Source organism: Falco naumanni, chromosome 3 (genome assembly GCF_017639655.2).
Source record: "Falco naumanni isolate bFalNau1 chromosome 3, bFalNau1.pat, whole genome shotgun sequence".
NCBI lineage: Eukaryota > Metazoa > Chordata > Aves > Falconiformes > Falconidae > Falco > Falco naumanni.
In genome coordinates, this window is record NC_054056.1 from 1,941,992 (window position 1) to 1,968,770 (window position 26,779).

The following is a 26,779-nucleotide window of genomic DNA, read 5'->3' on the forward strand; positions in this document are numbered from 1 at the left end:
GCGGTCCCTGGAAACAGTTCCGGGAAACCCCGCGTGTTGCCGGGGTCGCGCCGCCGTCCATGAGGAGAAGGAGGAGCGCGCGCCATTTGCCGTCGCTGCTTGGGCCCGAGCTGCGCCGCGCAGGCCCCGCTCCGGTGAGTCCCTGGGCGGCGCAGGGGGGCCGCCTCGCGCGGGGGGGGGGCCCGCGGCCGGGAACGAGGGCTCCCGTGTAAGCCCCCGTGGCGGGGCGGGCGGCCGCGGGCTCCGGGTAGGCCTTGCGCTGGCGCAGGCGGGCTGGGGCGTTCGCGCCGTGCGGGGCGGCGGGGCGGGGGCGTCGCTGGGCGCCGGCGGCGGCGTGCCTGCTCTGCTAGGCCGCGGCGGGGCGGGGGGGGCCGCGGCGCGCGGGAGCTGGCGCCGGGGAGCGGCCGGGGGCGGGACCTGCGGCCTGGCGCGGGGGGGGCGGCCCGGCGCGGGGCCGCATAGGGCGGGCGGCGTGGCCCGGGCCGAGGCTGCCCCCGCTCCGCCCAGCCGGGCGCATTGGGTGCATGTGGCGGGGAGCCGGGTGGCGCTCCTCCCGCGGGGCCGCTGCGCGGGGGGTCGGCCCGGCGCTCAGGGTCGGATCCATTCTCGGTCCCCTCCCGGCGCTGCGGAGCCGTGGCGCCGGGGTGGCTGAGGCGCCCTGCTTGGCAGCGGCCGCCCGGGCCGCGCTGCGGTGGGCCTGCGGGGACGGAGGGGAGCTCTCGGCAGGGAACGCATCGCTGTTGCAGCGCTCCCGAAGCCCTTACGTAGCGTGTGCGGGGAGGGAGAGCTGCGCTGCACCTACTCGCAGCTCTCGGGTTCGCGCTTGGTGCTGTAGTTGAGACAGTAACACTTGTCAAAAGCTCCGAAGGACAAATTCTCCAGAATTCTGCTGCTAAGACGTCGTTTTACATAAATTATTTTTTACCGAAGGACTTGACCAAATCTTTGAAAGTTGCTTAAGTACGTTATTGTTATTTTAAAAATAAGGCTCTGGTTACTGGGTCTTAGCGGTCTTGTTACCTGCCAGTTTTTGAATGCAGCTAGTTACGTCCTTAAGCTATGCTGGACTACTCCTTTTGAAAAGGTTGCTTAGATTCCCTTTCCTCCATATGCTATGCTAAAGGATCCTGTCAACAGTTCGTGCTGCAAAAGATGTTAATGCTCATGAAGTTGGGTTTTTCTTTTTTTCCCCCTTGATATTACACTTTAACGCTGACTTTTTGCATGTCTTCTAAAAATAAAGGTAATCTAACTAGAATTCTGCATCTCTCAATGTAATTATTCTTACTTTTTTTTTACCTGTGCAAACTGTGGGTTTTGCAAACTAGCAGAGCCTGCTTTGTAATTTTGTATCCTAGAAACTGTATTTCCCATGAGTACTTAATATCCTTACCTCTCAGTTTTTGTGTCTAGGTGTGAACACTGTTGCAGTAATAGTTGAGCTTCCTGCTAACACTTAATAGTTTTGTCAAAAAAAATCAATACCCTCTGCTTTCCTAGGCAAAGATCTGAGAAAATCTTTGAGGATAAATTAATCAGAAAAAAGTAATTTTTGTTAAAGTTTTGCTTTGAACTGGAGTGCCGTGAAATGTTGTTCTGTACAACCCAAACAACCAGATGAGCTATGAATGGCCAACTCAGAAATGAGTGTGCACAGGCTTCATAGTTCTGGTTAGCAAAATGTAGTAGCTGCTGATGCTCAGTGTTGGATTTTCATGGCACTGATGTGCACCTTGCTAACCTGTTGTGGTATAGCCACCTACCACTGATACTTGTGTCGATACTGAAGCATAGTTTCTGTATGGGCTAATTCTGTGCTAGTGTCTTGCACAGCATTATGATGGAGGTTCTCATATTTTTTTCATTTTGTGGGGTTGTGGAATGGGAAAGGCTGAGAACTCTGTGCTTGAAGGGGTGAGAGTCCTAGCTACACTTTGTTGTAAAGATAGTCTGCCACTGAAACGCTGGTATGGAAACCTGGCTAATGTGTAAAGGCCTTCACCATGTGATAACTTTGAAACAAGTCTTCTTGTAACTCATGCTAATAAACACTTTTAATATATCAAATTAAGCTATTAAAATGTACTTTCTGTGGTGGAGTAAGCTATGGTACAAAAGAAATGGCTATAATGCTTACTGTAAAAAATAATAATAATAAAGGGATGTGCCAGTAATGTATATGAACAAATGAGGCTTTAAATAAACCCCCAATTCAGTCTTTCAGTGTGACTTATATAGTCCCCTCACTCAGGAGTGTTTTTTACTTTCTGTTTTGACAAGAACCTTTTTGAAGTGTAAGACATAACTATAGGGATTACACTTGTTTTCTTGTGGCTCATTTAAAAAAAAAAGAAATAAAAACAAACTCAAAATTAACTTCCACTCAGTGCTACTTTTAATGTGGTATAACTTAAGTCCTTGACACAGATAAAATTGGGTAGGAAAAATGGTGACATAAAGTTGAATGGCTTTGGTGCAAAGTTTTTATGTATGAATTAGTTGTGTTTCCTGTGCACCTGAGCAAAATAAGTTTAGTTCCTCCCTGAAATCAAAAGCTATGTAGCAGAAGGCTGAAGACAATATTGATGTGTAATCACTGTGGACTTGGTTATGGTAGTTTGAGATATTGTCCCTTTGCCAGAAATGGCATTCCTGCTCATTTAAGCTGTTACTAAGCGTGTTTTGAGTTAACTAGACTGTGAATTTATAATTAATTGGATGGAGTTATACTTAGGTAGTCTGTGGGTGGTAACCTCTGTTAGAGGCATGGTATAAAATACAGGGAGTAGTAACATCATGGCTGTTTAACCAGGGATTGTTGGATTGAGGCTGAGGTCAAGTTTCAGTTTTCAAGATGCCATTCACTTAGCAGGCTGAGGTGTGTGTTCATTTTTTTTGTTTGTTTTCTAGGAAGACTACTGTTTAAGTTGCTAAACAAGAAAAAGGAGGTTGTTTCTGAGTGATTTAAAAGCACCTGTAGTTTTTAACCTACTTGTCATATGATTAGGGTTTAAAAAAGGGACTAGGTGCTTTGCAAATTACTCTTCTGAGGTCCAGGAATTCTAGGTGAAAGGTAGTGGCAGGCTAGAAACATGTTCTATATGGTAAAGCATTCATGGTCTTCAGAAAAACATTGTTGACAACAGCAGTGTAAAGTTTGAAACAAGACAGTCCTCCCCTTCCCCATACACCAAGTTCCGAGGTGGTGAAGCTAGGTAACCTCCCAGTCACCAGTGGAAATTCTCCTTGCCCCCAGTGTGCATTTATTACTGCTGCTCATGTTAAGCACATTTTTGTGTACACTCATGTAAGTTCATGCATTTCTGCATGTTTTAAAAACAAATCATTACACTATACATACTAATATACATAATCCTTTACTTACAACGCACACTTAAAATCTTGTTGATTCAACCAGTTGCCTTCTTTTCTAGATATTTTTGTTAGTTAATGCAAATGAAAAACTTCTGAGTGTGTGTGGGTGCTCTTCTGTGTGGCTTGGCCTCATAGGCTGAGTCACAAGGACGTACTGTACATAAAACATAGGTATCGCTCCTCTTTTTGTTTAATATGCTTTTAATATTTTTTTAGAGGAGAGCAAAAATGTTAATGAAACAGTTGTGTGTTTTCCTTACTGATAGATTCAGCTAAAAAAATATTTTTCTTGATAGCTACATCTAGCTGATGTTATTTAGAGGGAGAGCTAAATGATCTTTTTCAGCTATGACTTTCTCCGGTGTATCTCTGCTGAACTTGGAGTGCAGATTCGGTATTGTAAGAGATGTGATTTTGCTTGTTGGTGATCATTCAGGAAGAAAACTCAGCTTATTGCTATAACTGTGAAAATATATTTCTTCTGGATGCTGTCGGGACCTGAATATTTTGACAGCTATGTCACTTCAGAATTTTCCAGAGTAAATTTATTTTAAGAAAGTATTTTTAATTAAATTTGCGTGACAGGAAATGGCTAGATTTTGAACACCCAAACTGAACTTTTCTGTGTGGGAAACATGTACTGCATTTGACTGATGTTCTTTCTGAGGATACCCACTCTTAAGCAAAAATAAGCCATACAGCTAGTGAATTAAAATGCTGAGGTTTAATTTACATTGTCTAAAAGCCTATTTAAAAAAGCATTTGATCAGTTGTGGTGCTGGGTAGTAATCTGATACATAGTTTAGATACTGCTCCACACACTGGTTTATGTTTGTGTTGAAGGTAGATGCCTTTTCAAGCCATTAGGCTGAAAATCTTGTCTGTCAGAAGTTTGAGTTGTTGAACTGCATGTGAGGTGTTTCTGCCTGGACGCAGAATAGCTGTTAACATTTTGCTCAGGTAACAGGCAACACTGAGAAGAGTAGTAAACTTTTGGGTACGTGACACTTGAAAACTAGTCTGGGTTTATAAAAAACCTAAATGTCTGAGGGCATCACCGTAAGCCGTTGAGGTTTAGAAGGTACTTGTAATTGTTTCAAGTAACTTCTGTGTATTTGTGTATTGGCTTAGCCTTGCAGTTCTTGGCGGGGGTTTTTGTGTACAGAGAAGACAATATATGAACAGGTAACTGGTTTAATAAGGCAGTAAAAAGGTAAACACAGAAATACCCCCTACCCCCTCCCTATTATTTTTTTGTGTATATTGTCCTATGCGTTTTTGAGAAGAGGGATTGAGAATGATGCAGTACCCAAAGCATTTTTAGTTTAACTAAACCCCCTCTGTCCTGCAGTGTTTTGGAGTAGAGATCTTGCAGAGGCTATCTAGCAAGCAGATGTCTAGCTAACTTCTGTTTTCTATTATGTTCGTAACCTACAGAAGCTTCAAAATCAGTTAGTGTTTTGAGAGTTCAGCTAATACCTGTAATAATAGGTAAGCGTTATTGGAGTCTTAAGGTAGCATTTTTTTTCTTCTGTAATTAGGGTATGGTCACAGTTGCTTTTAAGTAAACTGAATCAGTTGGAAAGCAATTTCTCTTTGTCAAGTAACAGAATGCGTGTGTGTGTATATATATGTGTGTGTGTGCTACATAGATAAGGGAAACTTCCTTTCTTCTCCTTGCTAATTGCATAAAGAGGTGGCATCTGACAGAAACAATGTAAGGCTGTGTTACAGCTCTTTAAAATTGCCCTTTAAGTCAAGACAGCTTTAGTAAAATCATTATTTTTCTGTCTGAAGGAAAATGATTTTTTTTCTTTGCTTGAGCTTGCAAATCTTCATAGGATATCTTCCAAAAAGTTCATGAGCTGTAGTCTAGAAGGGATGGGTATACAAGTGACTGTTAGAGGTGTGGTTGTGTTTGGAGACTCACTTTGCAGCATACTAAATAGCTTGAGGTTTTAGTGCTTAAAAAGCCAACAACCAACACCTGTTCTTGAATCATCTTCATACCTGTATTCTAGTACTTAATTGCATTGCTCTGACCATGCCGCATATGTCTTATCTGGTTCTCATTTCACTGCCGATCATAGACTTCTTCCCCATCTTTTAAAGCCTGAGGCTCATTTCATTTCTGAACTTAACAGCTGATCATCCCAATGTTCTCTGCTGGGTAGTTGAATCATCTCTTGTCAGCCTTTTTATTTGAGAGTACTAAATATCAGCTGGCTGGCTAATTGAGAAATTGAAACTGTTTTTAATGAATTGGGCAAAGCCCATTGGAATTGTTTGGGACTATAGTTGTGCATTTTTTAGTGCACATATTTGGAATCAGTTTGTTAATTCTGAAAGCAAGTCGTTTTATTAATCCAAGAACTGAAGATGCTGCAGTCATGGCTTCCTTTTAAACCATTAAGTTATGTATTATTAAAAAAGTGGCTGTGATTTGTAGAGCTCTTATTGGAGTAAAACTGTAAGCATGCAAACAGTTCAGTTGCAGCTTCAAATTATAATGTACATAAGAGTGTGCAATTTTTCTGTCCTTACTGAGTTCTGACATGGTTGTGAGAAGGTGTTTGGCTAGTCTTATGCAGCATGGTGGGTTTGAAGGAAGACATGGCAACAAGCCAAGAAAGTGAAAATTAGTGAACAAGTATTGACATTTTTGTACATTAAGCTACCCTGCAGGGTTATGTGTTCATTACATTTTAAGCGATCGTTTTAAAAGTAGAGGAATGGGAAATGAAAATAGCACTAGGTCTTCTGATTCTTCGTTGAAGGATGTTATTATCGTATCCCCGTACATTCTAGCTGCTATGGTAACCAGTTAACTTACTGACAATCAGCAGATAAAGTTTAGACATCGTTATGTACATGAAGTACATTTTTTAAAAAAAATTATGTAAATTCTTCCATGTACATTTTCCACAATATTAAGGGTTGTACTTTCTTTTGAAACTTAGATCAGCTGCATCCAAAAAGTATTAAATAAAACTTTTGATACAGGTCATTTGCAGCATGTATACAAATTAGTTTAGATAAATCATGCATTGTCCTACAAACTAGTTATTTCTGGCTTATTGTAATATAGCTCCTGAATTTTTTCCAGCAGCATAATAAAATGGCTAATCAGGTGAATGGTAATGCGGTACAGTTAAAAGAAGAGGAAGAACCAATGGATACTTCCAGTGTAACTCACACAGAACACTACAAGACACTGATAGAGGCAGGCCTCCCACAGAAGGTGGCAGAGAGACTTGATGAAATATTTCAGACAGGTATAATATGCATTTCTTGTTTCTGACTGGTTATGAAAGTGAGGGCATACCATTTTCAAATTTTTATAGATTAAGGTTTAAAAAATTCATTGTTTTTGATCTGTGTAGCTCTGAATGTTTTGCTACTTTGACTTCCCTAAAGGCAAATTGGGTTTGACATTGACTAATTACTTGACACATCCTTAGTGTTGTATGTGATATCTTAGTTGCTTTAGGGCACAGAGCACTAGTTTCTTAGATGCTGTCAAATAAAGATGTATGTTTGAGGATACTAAACTGTGCATTTTTTTTTCTTCAACCCGAATCATCATTTTGCTTTTACTTTTCTACTGTCAACTCCTCACAGTAGTTCTTAAACACTCAAAGGCTGGATAGGTGACATAGTGAGAGAAGCAACTAGCTTGTCTTGCCTGGGACTACATTTGAATTGAGTCTGCCTGTGGATTTTTTGTTCTCTCTAGTTCTGAGTGGACAGTTTAATCCATGTTGGTTATTACACTGAAATGTTCAGTTTGACACTAACTGCTTTTCAACAAAGTTGAGGACTGAGCTATCTAGCAAATAGAGTAATACCTTGCTGGTAGCAAGTGGTCTCTGCAACTTCTAGAGAGGTTTCTTTATATACAAAGGTATTTTGTTTTTGTAACCCCCTTATTATTTTGTCCTATAGCCAGAGGCTTCCTTTTCCTCTTTAGATTGTGTTCTGTGAACAGATTTACAAGAAGCAGTAGAACTGCTCTATGTGCTTATCTTGAATGCCTTGGTGGCAAGATGACAGTTTTGTTGAAAAGTCAAAATTCCACTTATCAAGTGAAGGCAGTTCAAAAACAATACCTTATCAATCTTCAGTATGATACTCTGGCTCACGTGGGTGATGTCTTTTGGAAGTCATTCACAGTGAGCTTTCATCAAGCTTTACCAGCTTTTATTGGCTTCAGATACGCACTTTCTAACTGTGGGTCACTATCACGTGCACTTGATGGTTTGAGAGAAGGTGTAAATGCCTGGACAGAGGAACTTGTGGGGCTTTAACACGTGTTGCAGTTAGGTTGTGTTGTGAGGAGTTCTGAAGGGATTTAAAAGCTTTTCAGCCCAGAACCTGACTATCTAGTATAATTCCAATGCATGAGTAACCTGAAAACATTTATTCACACTTCCTTAATGCCACTGAAGATGTTTGCATTGTGCAGGGGTTTGTCAGTGAAGCAAACTACTTTTGACACCCAAGCTAAATTTGGGGTGGAATTTAGGGATTTTTAATCTGCTGAGGTCTTATATGAAAGCTACAGGTGCCTTCCAATATGCAGGATCACTTCTGAAATGTAGTCCTTGGGCTTGGCACTACTGTGCATTTTTAAAATCAAGTAGCAGTTAAATAACCTGTGTATTTTGGAAATCAGGCTGTTGCAAAGTGTGTGGAGTTCTTGGTATCTGTCCTAAATTTTGTCTTGTAGTTTTAAAAAGTGCAAATCTATACTTCTCACACTCCACAGCTTATGCAAGTGCATCACAAAAGGAAAGAAATAACCTGTAAAGATCCTTAAAAAGAAAAAGTGCTTCAGAACTGGTCCAATGTTTCTTGGGGGATTCTGTACCTGTAAAATTAATATTAGCCTTTTCGGGTACATAGCAGGGCTCGAAATAATACCTTCTTGAATTCTGGCTCTTGGAACTGCATAGAGCAACAAAATGAGTAAAAAAAAATATACATTATTTTAGATGTACAGGAAGTCCACTAATTTTTGCTTTTTCAAGTTGGAGGAAAGAGTGAATAAATCATTCTACTTCCTAATATTTTGTGGGGTAGAGCTTCATAAGTATTTGATTGTCAGTTAGATAGCTCCTTTTTCACCTACATTAGGATACCTGTAATTTTCATATGTCAGCTTATTCTAGACCAGCTCCATTCCAAAGAAGGAAAGACAAACAAAATGAAAGGCAAACAAACAAAATCCAAATTATTAGAAGTGAGCCAGAGTTCATTGTTTCAAACCCTGGTGTGTAACGCTGCTTTTATGCAGCAGATTGCATTCCTGAATGTTAGAAAACTGTTACACATGGGGTATAATCTTGCACGTCAGCTAGTGCTTAGGTATATGCATTTTAATTTCACTTTTTTCATTGTTGTACTCATGTTCTTTCATATACTTGTGTAGGAATATGTAATTATATTAAATGTATAATTCTGTTGCTATGGAACGTAATTTTTTTTACTTTAAAAGCAAACTGCATAGTTCTTAGTTTGTATGAAATTCAATAGAAATCTGTAACTTCTTTATCTTTAACTTTTAGGGTTGGTAGCTTATGTCGATCTTGATGAAAGAGCAATTGATGCTCTTAGGGAATTTAATGAAGAAGGAGCCCTCTCTGTATTACAGCAGTTTAAAGAAAGTGACCTGTCGCATGTACAGGTAAGGTGAGAGCTCCAGGAGTGTGAGCACATAAGTATGAATAGTGTTCTGGCACTATTGGCAGGAGAGTTGTGACTTAGAAATTCAATGATGTTGCTGTATTCTTGTATTTCAAACCCAAATCACAAACCTGTTAAAAACTGCCTTAAATGTGTAGGTACTTGAGTGCAAAGCAAAAGCTTCCAGATAATAAAAATGAGTGTGCAGTTGAGAAAACAAGGTAAAAAATACTGTCTGGAATCTGACGATTTTTTCAGTCTGACAAGGTTGTTCAAGTTGTTCAATTAATTGTTATATTTTTCTAAAGGATTCTTTTGACACTTTGTTTATTGTATTGGCTTGATATAGTGACCTCATGGTAATGGAGTGTATGGTTCAGTGGATTCCTAGAGCTTGTTGTACAGACAATTGAATTATTTTGTAAATTGTATCTACAGAACAAAAGTGCATTTTTATGTGGAGTTATGAAGACCTACAGGCAAAGGGAGAAACAAGGCAGCAAAGTACAGGAATCAACGAAGGGACCAGATGAAGCCAAGATTAAGGTAACATTTAGAAAATGCTCTTTGTTCTGTACTACTACCTGGTGTATTACCCATATGCAGATGGAAGTATTATTGAATGTACTTAAAAAGCATCAATGCTACCTCGATAAGTGTGCTCACACTTCGCTTTAAAGAAATCTGTGCACGGTAGAGATTCAAAAGAGAGAGTGCTTGTTTGAAATTTATACTTTATTCTGGGAGACTTTTGAAGATAAATTGTTCCTGATGACACAATTGCCAAAATGCATGAACATGATGTTATGTAAGGTCTGTGAAAACATTGGTATCTATTTAAGAATTGTCTTGGTTGGTCTTTTAAAGCTTTTATATGCTTACAAAATTACTCTTGAGATCAAATGTTTCAACAAGGTATTGGTATATTAAGAAAGTCTTCTGTTGTACCATAATTAATAGGTTGGGAGGGAGGGGGGAAGCAGGTGGAATGTACTAGGAAAGGCTATGTAAAATGTCTTAAAATGTAAAATAAATCATTACATTTAACAAAAACTGAAGTACAGAGTGGATGATGCCCTTAAGTTTTTGGGTTACTACATATAAAAAGGAATATAAGGGAAAAGGAAAAAACAAGTTCTTTCCAGTGACCTTGTAGTATAAAACTAACGTTGCTGTTATGGTGGTGGCTTTTTAAACCCCCAGAACAGCAGGGTTTTTTGGTAGGTTCTGTCTGTCCATATATGCCTTGTTATCGGATGTGGCAAGAAGCAGATAAGGAAGTGCTTCTCAGGTCACTTTTTTACTCTTTATATTTTAACCCACTGTCTCCCCTCCCCTGTAGCTAATGTGACAATTTTTTTTCAGGCTTTGCTAGAGAGGACTGGTTACACTTTGGATGTAACTACAGGACAGAGGAAATATGGGGGCCCTCCTCCAGATACTGTATATTCTGGTGTTCAGCCTGGTATTGGAACAGAGGTTAGTATATACAGACTAATCTGTTATTTTGTATGTTTATGGAAACTGATAAGAAATACTTGAAAACTGACTATATTACAAGTGAAAACTTAGACTGTTGTAGAGGAAAGCATTCTTCTATGTGTGTCTTAGTCTTTCTTACTCAGTAGCCTGCAAAAGTCAGAGTAGTAGGCTGGGGGGGAAAGCATGGAGTGTAGTGGAAAGGCTATGTAAAATTTCTTAAAATGTAAATTAAATCATTGAATTGTCAGAATTCATGTTCCACCCTCAAGCTAATGGTCCACCACTTAAAAAGTCCTGAAAGTGAAAAAGACTTGGGTATTATGTAAAGATAATTACATACAACGTTTTGAAGAGGACAACTGAGATTAGTAATTATTAAGGAATTGTTTCTTTGCTTTTGTTTCAATTTATATGAAGACATCCTTGATGCTTGCATGCACTGATAGTGAACCTGCCACACTGAAAGAGTACATGTAGCTTGTTTTCTTTCGTAATTTTTTTGCATTTCTGCATTCAGAAAGGTGGCTTACTAGTTGTTTACCAACTCAGTGGTGTTACCATCACATAATCACACTGGTGTAAAGTGTTATTTAATTGCACTATGCCTTGGTGATGTTAGGAAACACTTCTTTACTGAGAAGGTGGTCAGACAGTGGAACAGGCTTCCTGGAGAGGTGGTTGGTGCCCCCAGCCTGTCACTGTTTAAGAAGCATTTCGACAATAACCTTAAGAAGCTTTAACTTTTGGTCAGCCCTGAAATGGTTAGGCACTTGGACTAGGTGGTCATTATAGGTCCCTTCCAATTGAACTGTTCTATTTGTGACTGAAAACTACTTGACTGATCTTAGGTATTTTGTCCTATTGGTGATGGTTAGTGCCTTTAGAAAGTCATAGGAAAGATGTAAAATTGCCTGTATTTTAATACTACTAAGAGTATGTTTTTATACTCGAGTTTCCTGAAGCTTGCTAGAACAGGTAACTTGTGGAAACTCCCTTAAGGTAAGAATATAAATGCTTCTGCTGTGAATCAGCATTAGAGGCTGTAGTAGAACCCAGCTGACTAGTTATAGAAACCATACCTCTACCAAATTAATTTACTGCTGGTATTTTGTAGGATTTAAAGATTGATTACTGTTTTAAACATGCTGCTTGGTTTGACTGGCTGAGATGTTGAACACTTTGCTAAAACTGGTGTAGGCTTTATCAAACCCAGTCTTTAGCCCTCATTGTTGAGCTGAGCCACAGTGATCAACAATTTTAAATGTGATCTTATGATTTGGTAGACTAGGGGCAGAACATGTTTGAACGCAAGTGACTGGAGATTACTGTGTGGCACCACCCCCCCACCCCCAAATGAGGTGGGTGGTTTTTTTGTTGTGGTTGGTTTTGTTTAGTTTGGTTCTTTTCTTTTTAAGCTTTTGAGAACCACTTATCTCTTGTACTCAACAGTTCTGGTTATGTAGCAGTGTAAATGCTTCCTTTATTAAGATTGTGGGTAAAAAATATGAAAAAACACAGGATGTATCCCTTTGGATTGTGGCAGTGAATCTAATACTGAAGCTCTCATAGCTTGTAAGAGCTCAGATGCGTTGATGCCAGAGCTGTAACTGATGTCAGTATAGGCAAACTTCTGTTTTGAAGGATACCCAAGTACTGTCACTGATTTCAAGAAGGTACATACTAGGTAGACTTTCTCCCCCCAAAATACCAGGTCTTTCTGCTGTAAATATTTGCGTGTTAACTAATTTGTTTTTTTAAAACAAAGTGGAATTCATTACATGTTAACTGTAGCTGTAACTCTTTCAATATGTACTTGAAAATTGTGCAGTAAAACTAAAGTATTGATAGATAATCTTGGGGATGTTCAGCTTGTTAAATATTCACAAATTGTCACAGTGAACACATCGTTGAAAGGATTATGTGGATGAAGTTGTCCAATGTATTTTTTCAAGTGGGTGGGCTTTAAGCTGGACCTTTTTGGAATGTGATTCTGCAATAAAGACAAAGTAGTTACAGCTCTGTGGAAGCTTGGAGGAGAAAATAATTGCAATAGGATTTGATATTAAACTTGAGTATTAGTTTTACTTAAGGACTTGCTGCTCCAACATAAAGCATTTTTGCAAGTTAAAGATAGTCAGAAGAGTTTTGAATAATTTTTATATATAAATGCATGGGGTTTTTTTTTCCTTCCAAAGGACAAAATCTAGTCAGCAAGCATATTTGGAAATTCAGGGTCATGATTGAACCTGTGCATCTTGCTAGCAAGCTATAAGCAAACTTCAGTTTGGTTACAAAAGCGCTTGAGCTGTGTATTTCTTCACTTACCTCTTCTGCAAGGTTTTAGACCCCACCAGGCTGTCATCTTGTTTATTCTGAATACTCTCAATCACTTTGTTGTGCCTAATCTTTGATACAGGAGTTCTTTTGGGGATTCTTCTGTAAACAACCAGGTTAGATTTAAGAAAATAGTCAATTTCTTGAATGTCTTTCGGTTTATAAGTTAGTTTTGCATCTTTTGCGATGCTGAAGTTTTTGTGTATACTGTCAAGAAGATGCTTAGAAACATCACAGTACGGATAATTTCTAAAAAGAATATGCATATTCCATGAAGAAAAATAAATTTGGGGGCGGCAAGGAACAATCAGAATAGGTCCTTGAACTGAAAGCTCATGCTCTGCTTAGGTATGCTTGCTCTATGCTAATTGTAGTTTATCATTTTACTGAAGTGTATATGTGAGCAATGCTGAAAAAATATATTTTTTTTGTATTCTTAAATTCATTTGGTTTTTTACACAAAGCTACTTGAAGTTTTATTGTGGTTTTAAATACACCTGTTTTTAGCAATGCTGGACGATACATAGACAGTAGTAACAATAGTAACTTCTACACAGTAATTTCAGTAAATTTTGAAATTAAGTGCAGACAAGACAAAGACAGGAAAAGTTATAATGAAATATAATTATATTTCATTAAATTCAGTCACAGCGGGGAGTTTAGGTATTATAAGGAACAAAGGGAACTTTAGTCGTAAGTTCACTACTAGTCAGGGATGACAAAGGATGTCCCGGTTGGATAATGCTGGATGGTAAGCCTGACACTGTATCTGTAGTGTCTGCATTTGTGGGAAATACCTAATCAAGTTGAGCTGCATCTGCCCAACAGATTAAAATACATATTTTTTTCACTCCTGATTTTCAGTCTGCTGATTGAGGAGCTTTTAGCTGTTAAATTCAGGAGAACTGAAGGATCATTATTTTTTACATATATATTTTTTTATTTTAGGGGAGGGTAAAAAACCCCAATCTTAATGTGCATGTGGCCTATCCAGACTAATGTTACACCAGAAATTGAGGTGGTGACTGATGGGGTACTCTATTTCCATCCTTCACCTTTTGATATAAGTGAATATAATACCATTTAAGACATAATTTGAAGAACAGGAGGCTTCATTGGTAATTGTAAAATATCAGCCCTTTACCTCACTACAGCAGAGATGGGGGGAAAGCACTTCAGAACTAGCGCAGTGCAGCCAGCATGAAGAAAGTAGTTGACTTAAGTCTGTATTGATTGCTGAATAGCTTTCAGTTTGAGAGGTCTCCAGATAAAGTTCTACTCCTGAAGTTCTGAGAGACTTCTATTTCAGTGTTTTTAATTAATGTGAAATAAAAACTTGACAATTCTGTAAACAGATTATTTGTCCATAATGTGCGAAGATGGTGTATAAGCTTAGATACCTGTGTAACAGTTCAGATTGTATAGAACAGAGGAATTGCTACATGTCCTTTACAGAGCTGAAATTTATTGGATAAACATCAACTTTGATTGTCGTTATCAAAAGTGCAAAATAACTTCTAGCTCTGAGTGGTAAGTTGGTATTGCATCTGCTGCTCTCAGTGCATGGTCAGAATTTGTAACAAAAAGTCAGAGAAGGCTTGTGAACTTGCAATATGGAAAATATGTTACTGGAGATTTTGGAGCAATTTAAATTGCTTTTGTCTGTAATAAATTGAATGGGAAGAATCATACTTAAGAAGCAATGGTGTAATAAACTCAGCAGGAATTGAACTAGACAAAGCTTGTGCTGGATTTAGTACACAAATGGTATGTCGCTTTTGTACTGGAAGAACTGTGGGGTGCAAAGGCTTTTTTTTATACTGTGCCAAATTTTTTTCTGCTTCTGTATTTTTTTTTAAATGAAGATTGTAGATTTGGATGAGATGAAGCAGTCATGTGGGCTACATTAATTAGCACTTAAATCTGGCATTGAGGAAAAATTGACTGCAAAGCACATTAAGAGCACCATTAAAAGGAGGGAGGTTTTGAAGAACCACTTGCAATGCCACAGTACACTTCCGTTAGCTTGTGATGACAACAGAAGAGGGTCAGTTGTTGAAATACTGAAGGACTCATCACCTAGACTGCAGAAGTGGATTGCACCCCTCAGTAAGAACTGAAAAGTTGTTCAGGAAACTGAAATGGAATATTTTTTTATTTAAAATTTTTCATAGTTAATCTTCTGGAACAGTAATAAGGAAGAAGTATAACGGAGTACTTTGTACAGATCCTTTATTAAGCAAAAGTAAAGTCAGTCTAACAGTCAGTGATTCCAACAAAGGCCCAGAAGTGACGTGGTTGCATCCTACTTAGACAAGCTCTCTTACATTGTTTCACTGATAATGCCAGTTTCTGAATTTTTTATAAAGTACTCTTGTGAACCTAAAAAAATGAAACAAGACATCTGGTATTTACGTTCTGTGCTATTTTCAACAACTCTCTTCAAGTTTATCAACATATCTTAAAAAAAGTTACTGCAGATGTTTCTTCTGATCCTTGCAAGATGTTTACCTGGTATTTGTCATGTCTGGTATTGATCTTCTTAATGTATTCATTAATATATTAAATTTACAGGCTCCAAGCAAATTCACTCAGATGTGAGTTACTCCTACAGAATTATCTAGTCCTTCCATTACAAATGGAAGTTACTCTAGAATATAGGTTGGGTATGAACGCATTAAAACTAAGTTCTGAATTCCATTTCTCATACTAGCTCTTAAAGTATAACACCTGACCTGAAGTGTCATAGCAGTCTTGTGGAACTGCTGGTGTAAAGTTTGTAGAGAGTGAGCTGAAGAGCCTGGAAATAAAGGAGGAAATAGGAGCTTTCAGGATGGTAAATGGTTGGCAAATAGCTGGAAAAGTAGACTGACTGTGTTTGAATTAGGGTTTTTCTTTTTCTCAAGTCTTCTGTTCCCATGTGTCACCCTCAGTTTCTACTGGAAACAGTAGCATCTGAAACAAAAAATGTAATGCAGACTTTTTACATTTGACTGATTTCAAACAGTTTGTGGAGAGTTCAGTGGACAGTTTCACTGTCTTAGTAGCAAGTTTGAGTTCCTGTCTTGTGCATTTCCTTGATGGTATCAGTTTTTTGTCTTTAAAAACTGTGCATAGTTTTAGGATTAAATTTTCCAGGTGTAATGACAATGGGATTACTCATCTGTAGGGATTTCTAAGATTTTCAGGGAGATTGGAGGCAAAGCTTATTGACTCTGCCATTAGATTTTTCATTCAGTAGGATAAATCCATTGTTTGGTATATTTGGTTTTTGATGTTTTCCCCCAATAGCAAATAAATCATAGTCAGTTGGCATTCACACTGAACTGAGAGAAGTTAAACTAAGTGAAAGAAATAATCTGGAAACTGAATTTCAAGAGTATCTGTATAACATAAACATCTAAAGGTTCTAGCTTTTCTTTGGAGGAAAACAGTTTGTGTTCCACATTTTTTTAAATCGGAGTCATCACAGTGTCTTCACTGGTTTGTTCATGTCAATGCTTATATGGGCATTCTGAGTGTCTTTAGTTTTGGAATTATCTGATAAGCCTTCCGTACCAGATATGACTATGGCAAGGCCTTGCCTAGATGGAAAATGTTGATGACTTCTAGGTTTTTTTACTACAAAAAATATTTGAAGTTAAAATAAATAGAATTCTGTCTTAATGGGTGTTTGGAATGTTTTGATTGTATTAGCAATTCAGGGATTTTTGAGATTTCAGAGTAGAGCTGCAGTGATTAAACAATTTGGGGGTGGGTGGGGAGGCGCTTTGTAGGGAAACCTCAGGTGAAGAGATTAAACTCCTTAACAAAACTGAAAGTTTATTGTAATTGCTCTGTGTAAGGAACAAAAACACAAGGGCTCCAGATTTTCTCAGACAAATATTAAGACATTCAGTTGGCGGAAGCTGAAGCAAATACAGACTAGAAATAAAATCGCAGTTTATATAAAAAGTAGGAAATGTGCATCTGGGAAGTTTAAGGCTTTTTGTAGATCATTTTTCTGTCTGTAGCTTTTTAATGATGATTAATTTACAGAATGATTTGAAAAAACTGCAAGAGCAAGGAAGCATTTGGCCTGCTTTAATGTAGATGCCCATCCACATAGCCTCTAAGGTCTTTAATTGCCAAAGTTACAACCAGGTGAGAACAGTTTACCTCTTCAGTAATGGAAATTTACAACCTCTTCAATATAAATAACAAAATCAGGTTTTCCATATATAAAACCTAGCACTAACAGTAGGAGGTTTAGGAGACTTAATAGGACATATTAAGTTGTGATGTTAGCTACAGTGTTTCTGCTGTGATGGTTTATGCTGCAAACTGCTTCCTTTCCCAGGAACTTTCAAGTATTTAAATTTGGATTTCTGAAAAAGCTTTGTTTAAGTATCTATCCTCTTCCTTTTTAGGTTTTTGTTGGTAAGATTCCCCGAGACTTGTATGAAGATGAATTGGTGCCACTCTTTGAGAAAGCTGGTCCAATTTGGGATCTGCGCCTCATGATGGATCCTCTTTCTGGTCAGAACAGAGGTTATGCATTCATTACCTTTTGTAGTAAAGATGCAGCACAGGAAGCAGTCAAACTGGTGAGTAACTTATTTTCAGACTGGACAAGATAAAATAAACAGCAAGCATGTTGGGTAATCTCTTAGATAATTAAGTCTTTGAAGTGTTTCATTAAAGCATCCATTGACAGACTCAAAATTTTACTTTCTTAAAAATTGCCTTCTGATTTCATTTAGTGTATACAAATAATGTTCTGCTTTTAGGACCGTAATGTGCCATAGCCTACTCAGTCTGCTGGAGTACTTGGGTGATTATAGTAAGGGCTCACTGGATAACAACTGGAAAATATATTCTTCAAGCTCCACTGTGTTCACCTTTTTCCTATAAAGAGCTAATTAGGGATGCTTTGTTTTGCTGCTGTGGGAGGGGGTCTCTGACTTGGTGCTCATTATGGCTCACAGTGGCCTTTAGTTCTTTCCAATGGCAGTCATGCAGTCAGCTTACTACATGGAAACCTGACATGGCCTGCATCTAGATGGCTTGCCGAAGGACACAGAGCAATCCCTGGAGTTTCAAAATGACAGACATCAGTCTGGTTGGGGCCCTGGTTGATTTGGCCCTGCCCCTGAGGAGGAACTACAATTAGGCAGATCAGTATGTATCTCCCAAGTTTTTGGATATGGCTGTGAAATACTGCTTGTACTTTGAATCGGAACAGGTAAAATGCTTTATCTCATTTGTTTTAGCAGGAATCAGTTTATCCTGTATGAATAAGGATGGAGAACCTAAACATCTCGTTAAGTTTGGGGGGGGAACCCACCCGAAATCTAAGAAGTGATTCTATTGCATTGTAAGGGCTTCAGAAGGAGTCATTGCGTCTAAGTGTTCCAGTGTTTGCTCCCTCAAATATTTTCATGTATTTAGAAATAGTTGCAGTTGTTCTATTGGGCTTCTCCAGGACTAGGGATTGCATGTCCCTGCTTAGACTCTTTTTTTCCTTTCTAGAACCTACTTGGATGTTTCCTGAAGGAGATGCACAAAATATGTTTTTGCAATTGATTGCTTTTGGGTTTCAGTGTTTGAAGTTGGTGGATATAGGTTACTGTCACTTATGAGGGAACAATTATTTTGAAACTTTTTTCTTTTTATGCCCGAGTTGAAGGTGCTCATAGTTCTTACTTTAAATTTTTACTGATAGAGGGAGATGAAAGGGAAAGATGATTTAGCAAGTGATGTGCCGCTGATGGAAGACTGGCATCCATACCCTGGACATAGCACCAAATAAGTGAATTTGTGTGAATGTATTCCTTAAGTTGTATATCTGGGGTCCCTTCCCCCTACCTCCTCCACTCTACCATTAATGGACAGGCCTGTATTTAGGTGAAATATTTTCCCCAGACTACTGGGGGAGAAGAAAACAGGATGGACGTGCTAAATTTTGGAGCTAATAGCTGATAGCAAAGTGAGATTCTTCCAGAAAATAAACTTGAAAGTTTGAAGTCTTGGTTTCTCTGCACCAGGTGGGCCTTGGGGTTGTGCTTGCAGGTACCTGTGGGAATGGGATTGATTATAAGTAAAATGGGTTTGTAAGATAAGACATAATTTGAAAAGCAGATTCAGATTAAGTTCATGGTACTGGAACACTTAAGTTTTATTGTGTTATGAATCACTGCTTCACAATCTGAAGCAAAATTCTGAAATGTTTTTGTCTTCCTTAGAATGATCTTGTTTGATAGCCTGTGATACCTTAACATTGTTCTAGTTATTGAGTAAGAAGGAGGCTACTGAAGGAATTGCTCTGTCATCTGTACGGCTGCATCTCCGCTAGGGTAAAAATGGCTGGAAACTTGCTTACAAAGAATTGGACGGGATTTTCAGAAGATGGCTGATGATCAAACATCCATCCTCTTAAGTTGTGTTTGAAAATCCTACCTAAAACAAAAATGATGTGTATCTTGAAGTGTTTTATAATTTTTTAAAAAGGTTGAACTCTTGTCTCTCTAAAAACTTATTGGGAGTCTTGGTGTTCAGGGTAATCCTACAGTGGGTACAAGCAGGAAGCAGTGGGCTGTAGTTTTGTTTTTTAATGGGAAGTTTTAAAACTTGACAGTGAAAACTATAGAATCCTAGCGTGTACAAGGTCCAAAAAATCCCTGCTGTGAGGGTGGGGAAAACAAGGTCACACAGTAGTTTAGACTTGAGTACCTCACAGCCAATATGCTTCAGTGTTTAAAAACTATCAATGTGAAGTGGAAGAACTTGTAGTATCTATAATGCTATGTATTTGCTTATTAATAACAGCAGCAAAGACTGACATTTAGTGCCAGCACAGGAAACAGTCATCAGTTGTCTGGAAGGATCTTTTAGGTCTGAAATAAACAGCAGAGGAATGAATTTACCCCATGCAATTTGAGGCATTGCTCCTTGTACATCAGTTTCTTTGTAGCTTTCTATTCAGCAGAACTGCTGAAGTTTCTATGGAAAACCTAAGCTTGGCAGTGTTTTTCCGAGTGAATGCTGACCCAAATACTGCAGTTCTAGTAATTCTCTCACAGTGTGAATTCAATATGCTATGTATAGTAGTGGTAGATCATGAAGAAAGTCACTGATTTTATGATTTTGGGGATCTTTTTATCCATATTGTGGATAAAGCAAATGAATGGCTCTTCATTTTCTCAGTGTGACAACTATGAAATCCGTCCCGGGAAGCACCTTGGAGTATGTATCTCCGTGGCAAACAACAGGTTATTTGTTGGGTCAATTCCAAAGAACAAGACTAAGGAAAACATATTGGAAGAGTTCAGTAAAGTCACAGGTAAGACTTCTTAATGAGTTTTTCACACTGATCACAAAATACCATTTGGTCTGTTTTGTAGGTCTAGTTATTTGACAGATGCATTCAGCTATTGTTTAAACTATTTTCAAATTGGATTCCAAGTTTTTCTGGTGTGGTCTAGTGTGTTTTACTGATGGTTAAATGAATGATGTTGTAGGCTTACAATTTGAGATGAAAACAGCAAAATGAACTCGGAAAAAAAGTGAAAGTCCTAATTCTGTTACCTGTTCTAGCTTCCCGTTGAAGGCTTTGTATTTGTAACTGGATCTACGCCAGATTCTGCTTTCACAAGAAGTTTTTTGGGAGCCTCAAAACAAATGTATTCTTGAGGAATGAGGGGGGAGGGTATGTTCAGAGTAGAGTGAATGTTACTGTACAAATAGTTAATAACAGATTAATTTCTGTCCCAGTTCTTCAGTGTTGTTCCCCAGTATATGCAGCAAGTAGGAAGAAAAGAAGTCAACTCATCGCTGGAAGGATGTTTCTGCTTTAAAATAAGAGATTGAGGTCTTGATCGCCTGCTCTTGTTCCTGTAGGAGAGTTTTAACCTACTGCTTCTTTTTTAGGATTGCTATTTATAAGTACTTCAGGGAAGTGGTGAAAACAGAAGGTGAATATTCGTTTAGTTCTCTCCTCTCTTTGGAGAGATGGGGAAGAAATTCTTTCCAGCTTCACTTGGAGGCAGGGGAGATGCCACCTATTAATGCTGACTGCTTTCCAAAAATGTAAAAATGGTAAAACAAAATATAGAAAACTTACTCTGTACAAGCTGTTCAGGTTGATGTTTTGCAGGGCCTAATTGTGAGGTAAGTTTGTTCTGGGGAATTCCACCTCCTAGGTGATCTGTTTCTGGGTGAATCGGGTGGATATCTGTTACTTGTTATGCTGTTCTGAAAAGGAGAGGGAACATGAGGTGTTAAAATTCAAAGGCTGTGTATTACAAAAAACAAGTGAAGGCATTTTGAAGTAGACTCTGGATGGCTTTTTTCCTCTCCTTTTGAAGCTTAATACTGAAGACTTATTTTTCAGAGGGTTTGGTGGATGTAATCTTGTATCATCAACCTGATGATAAAAAGAAGAATCGAGGATTCTGCTTCTTGGAGTATGAGGATCACAAGTCAGCAGCACAAGCTCGCCGCCGCCTGATGAGTGGGAAAGTAAAAGTCTGGGGCAACGTTGTGACAGTGGAATGGGCTGATCCAGTAGAGGAACCTGATCCAGAAGTCATGGCAAAGGTAAGTAGAAACCTAACTGGATGCCTTTGCACTTTAGGAGGAATTTCTTTGTGCAAAAGAAAAAAAAAAGTGACAAAGATTTTTTTTTTCTGCATGAGCAATGCTAGTTTTGAAGAACAAAAAGTAGTTAAGAGGGCATTTTTGTAGTAAGCAGTGCAGACTGGAATGGCCTGAGCACTGCAAATTAGCTGCTGTTGTAAGATATTAGGAACATGCTGCTGTAACCTACTGTTCACATTTAAACTAGTAATGTACAGGGTTATCCAACTGGATTGGCATATCAGCCTGTTCATTATGTGCTTCTGCTGATAATGAATACTAGGTGGGTGTTTGTAAAACTGTTTTCCAGAGTAAGGTGATGGTGAAGTTCAGTGTAGGGAATGATGTGCCCTTTATCCCTGTGTTTTGGGATAACTCTTTGCTGCTCTTGAGGTCTCTTACTAAAATTTCACTGGGATTTGTAGCATCCCAGAAGTAGGAAATCAAAGTTTGGGCATTCTTTTGGCCGTGGAAGGGAACCGTGAAAGGGAGAGAAGTTGTGGGAACTTCATACAGGTAACTATGAGGCTGTGGTGAGTTTTCTGTTTGTGGTTTGTTTTAAACGGGTGCAGAATTTGTAAGATTACCCGAAAGTTCTTAATGCAGGGAAGAGAATAACACCTTACTGGTTTATGTTAGTTTCCTTTGAGTTTTGACTTTTAAAGATGGCAGCTTTCATTCTTATGTTTTTCACCAGGTGAAAGTTTTATTTGTAAGAAATTTGGCCACTACTGTGACAGAAGAAATTCTTGAGAAATCCTTTTCTGAATTTGGAAAGCTGGAAAGAGTAAAGAAGTTGAAGGATTATGCTTTTGTTCATTTTGAGGACAGAGGTGCAGCAGTGAAGGTAGGTTGGTTATTCTTTTCTAGCTAAATTGATGTGAGCTGTTTATTTTGTGCAAATGGTTTTAAGAAATTACTTGACAGTAAATATCTAGATAAGACAATTTATAGAGCCCATTTAATAAGGTTCCCATTGTGAGAATTTTAACACTAATAATTTTGTTCCTATGATTTCAGTAGCTAGGAGGATGTGAAACTTGCAAAGGACAAAACTGTAGCAAGTTAACAAGTAGACTGGAAGCAAGGTATAGACCAATGCAGGAGAGTCTAGAGAAGAGGAAAAAAAAATAATCAACATAGACAATATTTCTGAGGAAACACTGGCAGAAGGTATCAGTTGTCTCTCAAAAGACCCCTATTTAAAGGCTGTGTTTAGTTGTGGAGTGACAAAAGTATTGAACAGAAATTGCAAGGTAATGAAAAAAAATGCCTTGTGAAGGGGAGAAGAATGACACTAGCAACTCCTTTAATGCGTTACCTATTTTTAACACTACATGCTCCCAAGATGGTTTCTTCTATAGGACTAGTTAAACATTGGTGGTGATTAGTGTAAGCTTCAAAGGTGTCTTCCTTTGTGTCTAAGAGCAGTTGGTCATTAATCTCTGCTGTTTGTACTTCACAGCAGATCGAATACTATAGGAATTACTCCATCTGGTTTTTAAATCCATAGTTTATGGAGGCAGTGGGGAGGAAGTGTGTTGCACCTGGAGTCTTGAGCAAGTATATTGTAAGTGGCTTCCTAGACAGTTCAAAGGCTTTTTACTCAACTTTATCAATAATATTATAACCATTTAATTGCTCTACAGTTTTCCTATCCACCAAAATAGGATTTCGAATACTCTTGAGTTTGGCTTTAGGATGAATGTCACTCATACTTAATGAAGTTGAAGTCAGTTTGGATAGGTTTAGACCATGTCCAAGACAGGGTAAGAGATTGTTGACAGAAAGGGTAAGTCAGCAACACCTCCTGACATGTTTTATTGTGGTATGTCTTTAAGCAATCTCCAGTCCCTTCCCAGTAGACCTTACTTTTAAATGGTCTGTTATATTTGAGCAACTGGTAACTTATAGCAAACGAGAAAAGATAAATCAAATGCAGTATGGCAGAGAATCTGTGATGCTAGTCTTCTGTGAAACAACCTGGTATGCTACCACATCTGCTCTGTGTGACTGATTTATGGCCGCTAAATTGGCTTATGAATTTTGTGGGATGTTTTTGTGTGTGGGTGTGCTTGTTTTTTAATGAAAGCATTATGGTATTAATGTGTGGAATGCATGGAATTGGCTCATTGATTCCAGTATCTACTTATTTCCATACGTTCTTTGAAATTGCCATGATCTCTAATGTTCTTAAGGCATTTAGCTGTATAGACATGTGAAATCTCTGTTAATGCAAATGCTAACACAGAAATGTTAAACATGAATCAGGTTGACTGCAGGTAAAGAATTGGGGGGTATAGTCTATATACATACACAAAATATGATTAAAAGTTCTCCTTGTGTGTGTGCATTTCGTAAGTCGCAGTTTTCTGGAGGATTCTTGCCTCACTTGGTGAGATCAAGAGTTTTCAGCAGTTCCCCCCTGCCCCTTAAGTATATGTCCTCAGAAATACTTAATGTCCTCAGAGGCACTTGTGTAGCACATTTAACCAATTAGTATTTTTATATTTGGGCTTCCTTTGGGGGTGTGTGTGCGCTCTACCTGGCTTACAAGTACAGTGAGTGTTCATGTCTGTGTGAGTAGTGAGAACTTCTGTCATTGTATTTTGGAAAGATTTCTAGGGCATATAGGAACATAAAAAGTGACGGTTACATCTGAATTATGAAAAATAATGCTTAATATGCTTTAATCTTTCTTTTACTTTATGATACAAAGAGAATACTTTTTAAAAATGCTGCTTCACTGTAACTGGTGAATAAAGTGGGACTTGAAAGAATGATATGTAACAATCTGTTTAAGTAGCACAGAAATGAAGCACATGGTGTAGTTCACCCTGGCGCAGCACAACCATCTGGTTTCTTTTAGTAAGTTCTAGTTTACTTTTGAATGGAAACAAATTTTTATAGATGTTTCCCTTCTAATTTTTGTACAGGCTATGAATGAAATGAATGGGAAAGAGATAGAAGGGGAAGAAATTGAAATAGTGTTAGCAAAGCCACCGGATAAGAAAAGGAAAGAACGTCAGGCTGCCAGACAGGCCTCCAGAAGTACTGCGTGAGTGTTCCTTCTTGTACTACTGTAATACTGCAGAATGAAGTTCTGCTCTAAAACACAAGCTGGTTTACAAGAACCTGGATGACTTCTCTTTTGTCCATGTTGTGTACTGTTAATAAAAAGGGGAAATTTATACTTTATTCTGGGAGACTTTTGAAGATAAATAATTACATGTTTCTTTTTCTTAATAGGTATGAAGACTATTATTACTACCCTCCACCTCGCATGCCACCTCCTATTAGAGGCAGAGGCCGTGGAGGGAGAGGTGGATATGGCTATCCCCCAGATTACTATGGCTATGAAGATTATTATGATGATTATTATGGTTATGACTATCATGACTACCGTGGTGGCTATGAAGATCCCTATTACGGCTATGATGATGGCTATGCTATAAGAGGAAGAGGAGGAGGAGGAAGGGGTGGGAGAGGTGCCCCTCCACCACCTAGGGGGCGGGGAGCACCACCACCAAGAGGTAGAGCTGGCTATTCACAGAGAGGGGCACCCATGGGACCACCAAGAGGAGCCAGGGGTGGGAGAGGGGGTCCTGCACAGCAGCAGAGAGGACGCGGTGCTCGTGGAGCCAGGGGCAACCGTGGGGGCAACGTAGGAGGCAAGAGAAAGGCAGATGGGTACAACCAACCTGATTCCAAGCGCCGTCAGACCAACAACCAGCAGAACTGGGGCTCCCAACCCATCGCTCAACAACCGCTCCAGCAAGGTGGTGACTATGCCGGTAACTATGGTTACAATAATGACAACCAGGAATTTTATCAGGATACTTATGGGCAACAGTGGAAGTAGACAAGTGAGGAGGGATTGAGAATATTGGAAACATAGAATTGGCTATAGCTCTACATCCTTCAAAACAAAATTGGCTTAATGTTTCATCCTTCAGTAGCGATTGGCTGCCATTTGTATTGGGCTGAAGAATCACTCTATTGTGTATATACTCGAGTCTCTTAGTTTTCTTTTTTCATAAACGCACTTGGACATTACTGGGCTTGCAGAATTCCTGAACTCCATATGGGGTTTCAATGCTTTTATCATTTTAGGCTTCATTTTAGCAGTTTAAAAGCAGGAATGGCACACTGTTCAATCATGATTTTGCAGAACCTCTGGTTTTGGACAGTTTCCTCTTTTTTTTTTTTTTTTTTGTTTTTTTTTTTTGGATTTGGGATAGACTACATAGGAGTATGCTGTACATAAAAGTAAAAGCTAGTGCTTTGTCTTAGTAGTTTTAAGAAATTAAAACAAATTAAGTTTTCTTGTATTGAAAATAACATGATTGTATGTTTTGCATTCCTAGAAGTAGGTTAACTGTGTTTTTAAATTGTTATAACTTCACACCTTTTTGAAAATCTGCCCTACAAAATTTGTTTGGCTTAAAACGTCAAAGCCGTGGCAATTTGTTCCTTGATGTGATTGTATTTCCAATTTCTTGTTCATGTAAGATTTCAATAAAACTCAAAAATCTATTCAAAACATTACATATTTCAAATTCAATTGTGTCCTAAAACATTATTTCATTGGTAATTCTTGCGAAAAACATTGTTTTCAAAGTATAACTGCCTATGTGAGTGATCAAATTCATGCAAAATTTCTTGTGCTTTCCAACATGTAGCACTGTGGACATCAGACTGAAAACTAGGAGAAATTACAGATAGCCCAAAGGGCATTCTTTGTTTAATTGCAATTCAGTAACTTACCAGCATCTAATTTTGAAACTTTTTTCTTTTAAAAAGTGTTGAAATGTACCCAAACATTCACAGAGATCTAATTTAAATATAATCTTCTAATGTAATGTGGAGAAGGAAGCAGAGCCTACAATGGTGTTAATTTTGTTCCTTTTTATTATGTACTGTGGAGTCCCTCTAGAGGATATTCTGTTAGGATCCAGCCATACATATTACTCTGCGTACACATAGATAAATGGTTTTGATCTCAAGCATCTTAGTCTAATTTAAGCTAATACTTGGCTAGGAATGAGAATTATAAATTAGGTGTCGTGGCACAGTAAACTGACTTCTTGCTACTGATAACACAAACATACTCTCCATATTCTGCTTATTTCTGTCTCAACATTTTAATTTGATGTTCTGCCATGATGAACAATTTGCCTTAGAATTCTCATGCCTTGTAATAAAGGCTGTTTGAAAAAAAATACGTAATATCTTTTGGGGGCATTACTAGCTACATTATTGGGGTATTATGCGTTGCTTTGACCCT

At 38.5% G+C, this 26,779-nt stretch overlaps 1 protein-coding gene across 4 annotated transcripts; it reads left to right on the forward strand.

Moving 5' to 3' along the window:
• HNRNPR (heterogeneous nuclear ribonucleoprotein R) lies at positions 1 to 26,037 on the forward strand. 4 transcript variants are annotated; one of them, XM_040588354.1, is made up of 11 exons: positions 1 to 134; positions 6,485 to 6,650; positions 8,943 to 9,061; positions 9,499 to 9,606; positions 10,426 to 10,539; positions 17,286 to 17,462; positions 20,062 to 20,197; positions 21,248 to 21,453; positions 22,190 to 22,339; positions 24,429 to 24,550; positions 24,742 to 26,037. In XM_040588354.1, the coding sequence occupies exons 1-11, from the start codon at positions 60 to 62 to the stop codon at positions 25,352 to 25,354; spliced, it is 1,986 nt and encodes a 661-aa protein (XP_040444288.1). In that variant the 5' UTR covers positions 1 to 59; the 3' UTR covers positions 25,355 to 26,037. The 4 variants fall into 4 exon arrangements, with proteins under 4 accessions (XP_040444288.1, XP_040444286.1, XP_040444289.1 ...); XM_040588352.1 differs by having other exon boundaries at positions 3 to 134; positions 6,482 to 6,650; XM_040588356.1 differs by lacking the exon at positions 6,485 to 6,650 and having other exon boundaries at positions 6 to 134.
• Positions 26,038 to 26,779: the final 742 nt, after the last annotated feature.

Excerpts from the sequence above, each read along its gene's own strand:
- HNRNPR (XM_040588352.1), top strand. The coding sequence starts at position 60 with ATGAGGAGAAGGAGGAGCGCGCGCCATTTGCCGTCGCTGCTTGGGCCC. Across the intron at positions 10,540-17,285 it reads AGCCTGGTATTGGAACAGAG|GTTTTTGTTGGTAAGATTCC; the intron begins GTTAGTATATAC and ends CTTCCTTTTTAG. Across the intron at positions 21,454-22,189 it reads ATCCAGAAGTCATGGCAAAG|GTGAAAGTTTTATTTGTAAG; the intron begins GTAAGTAGAAAC and ends GTTTTTCACCAG.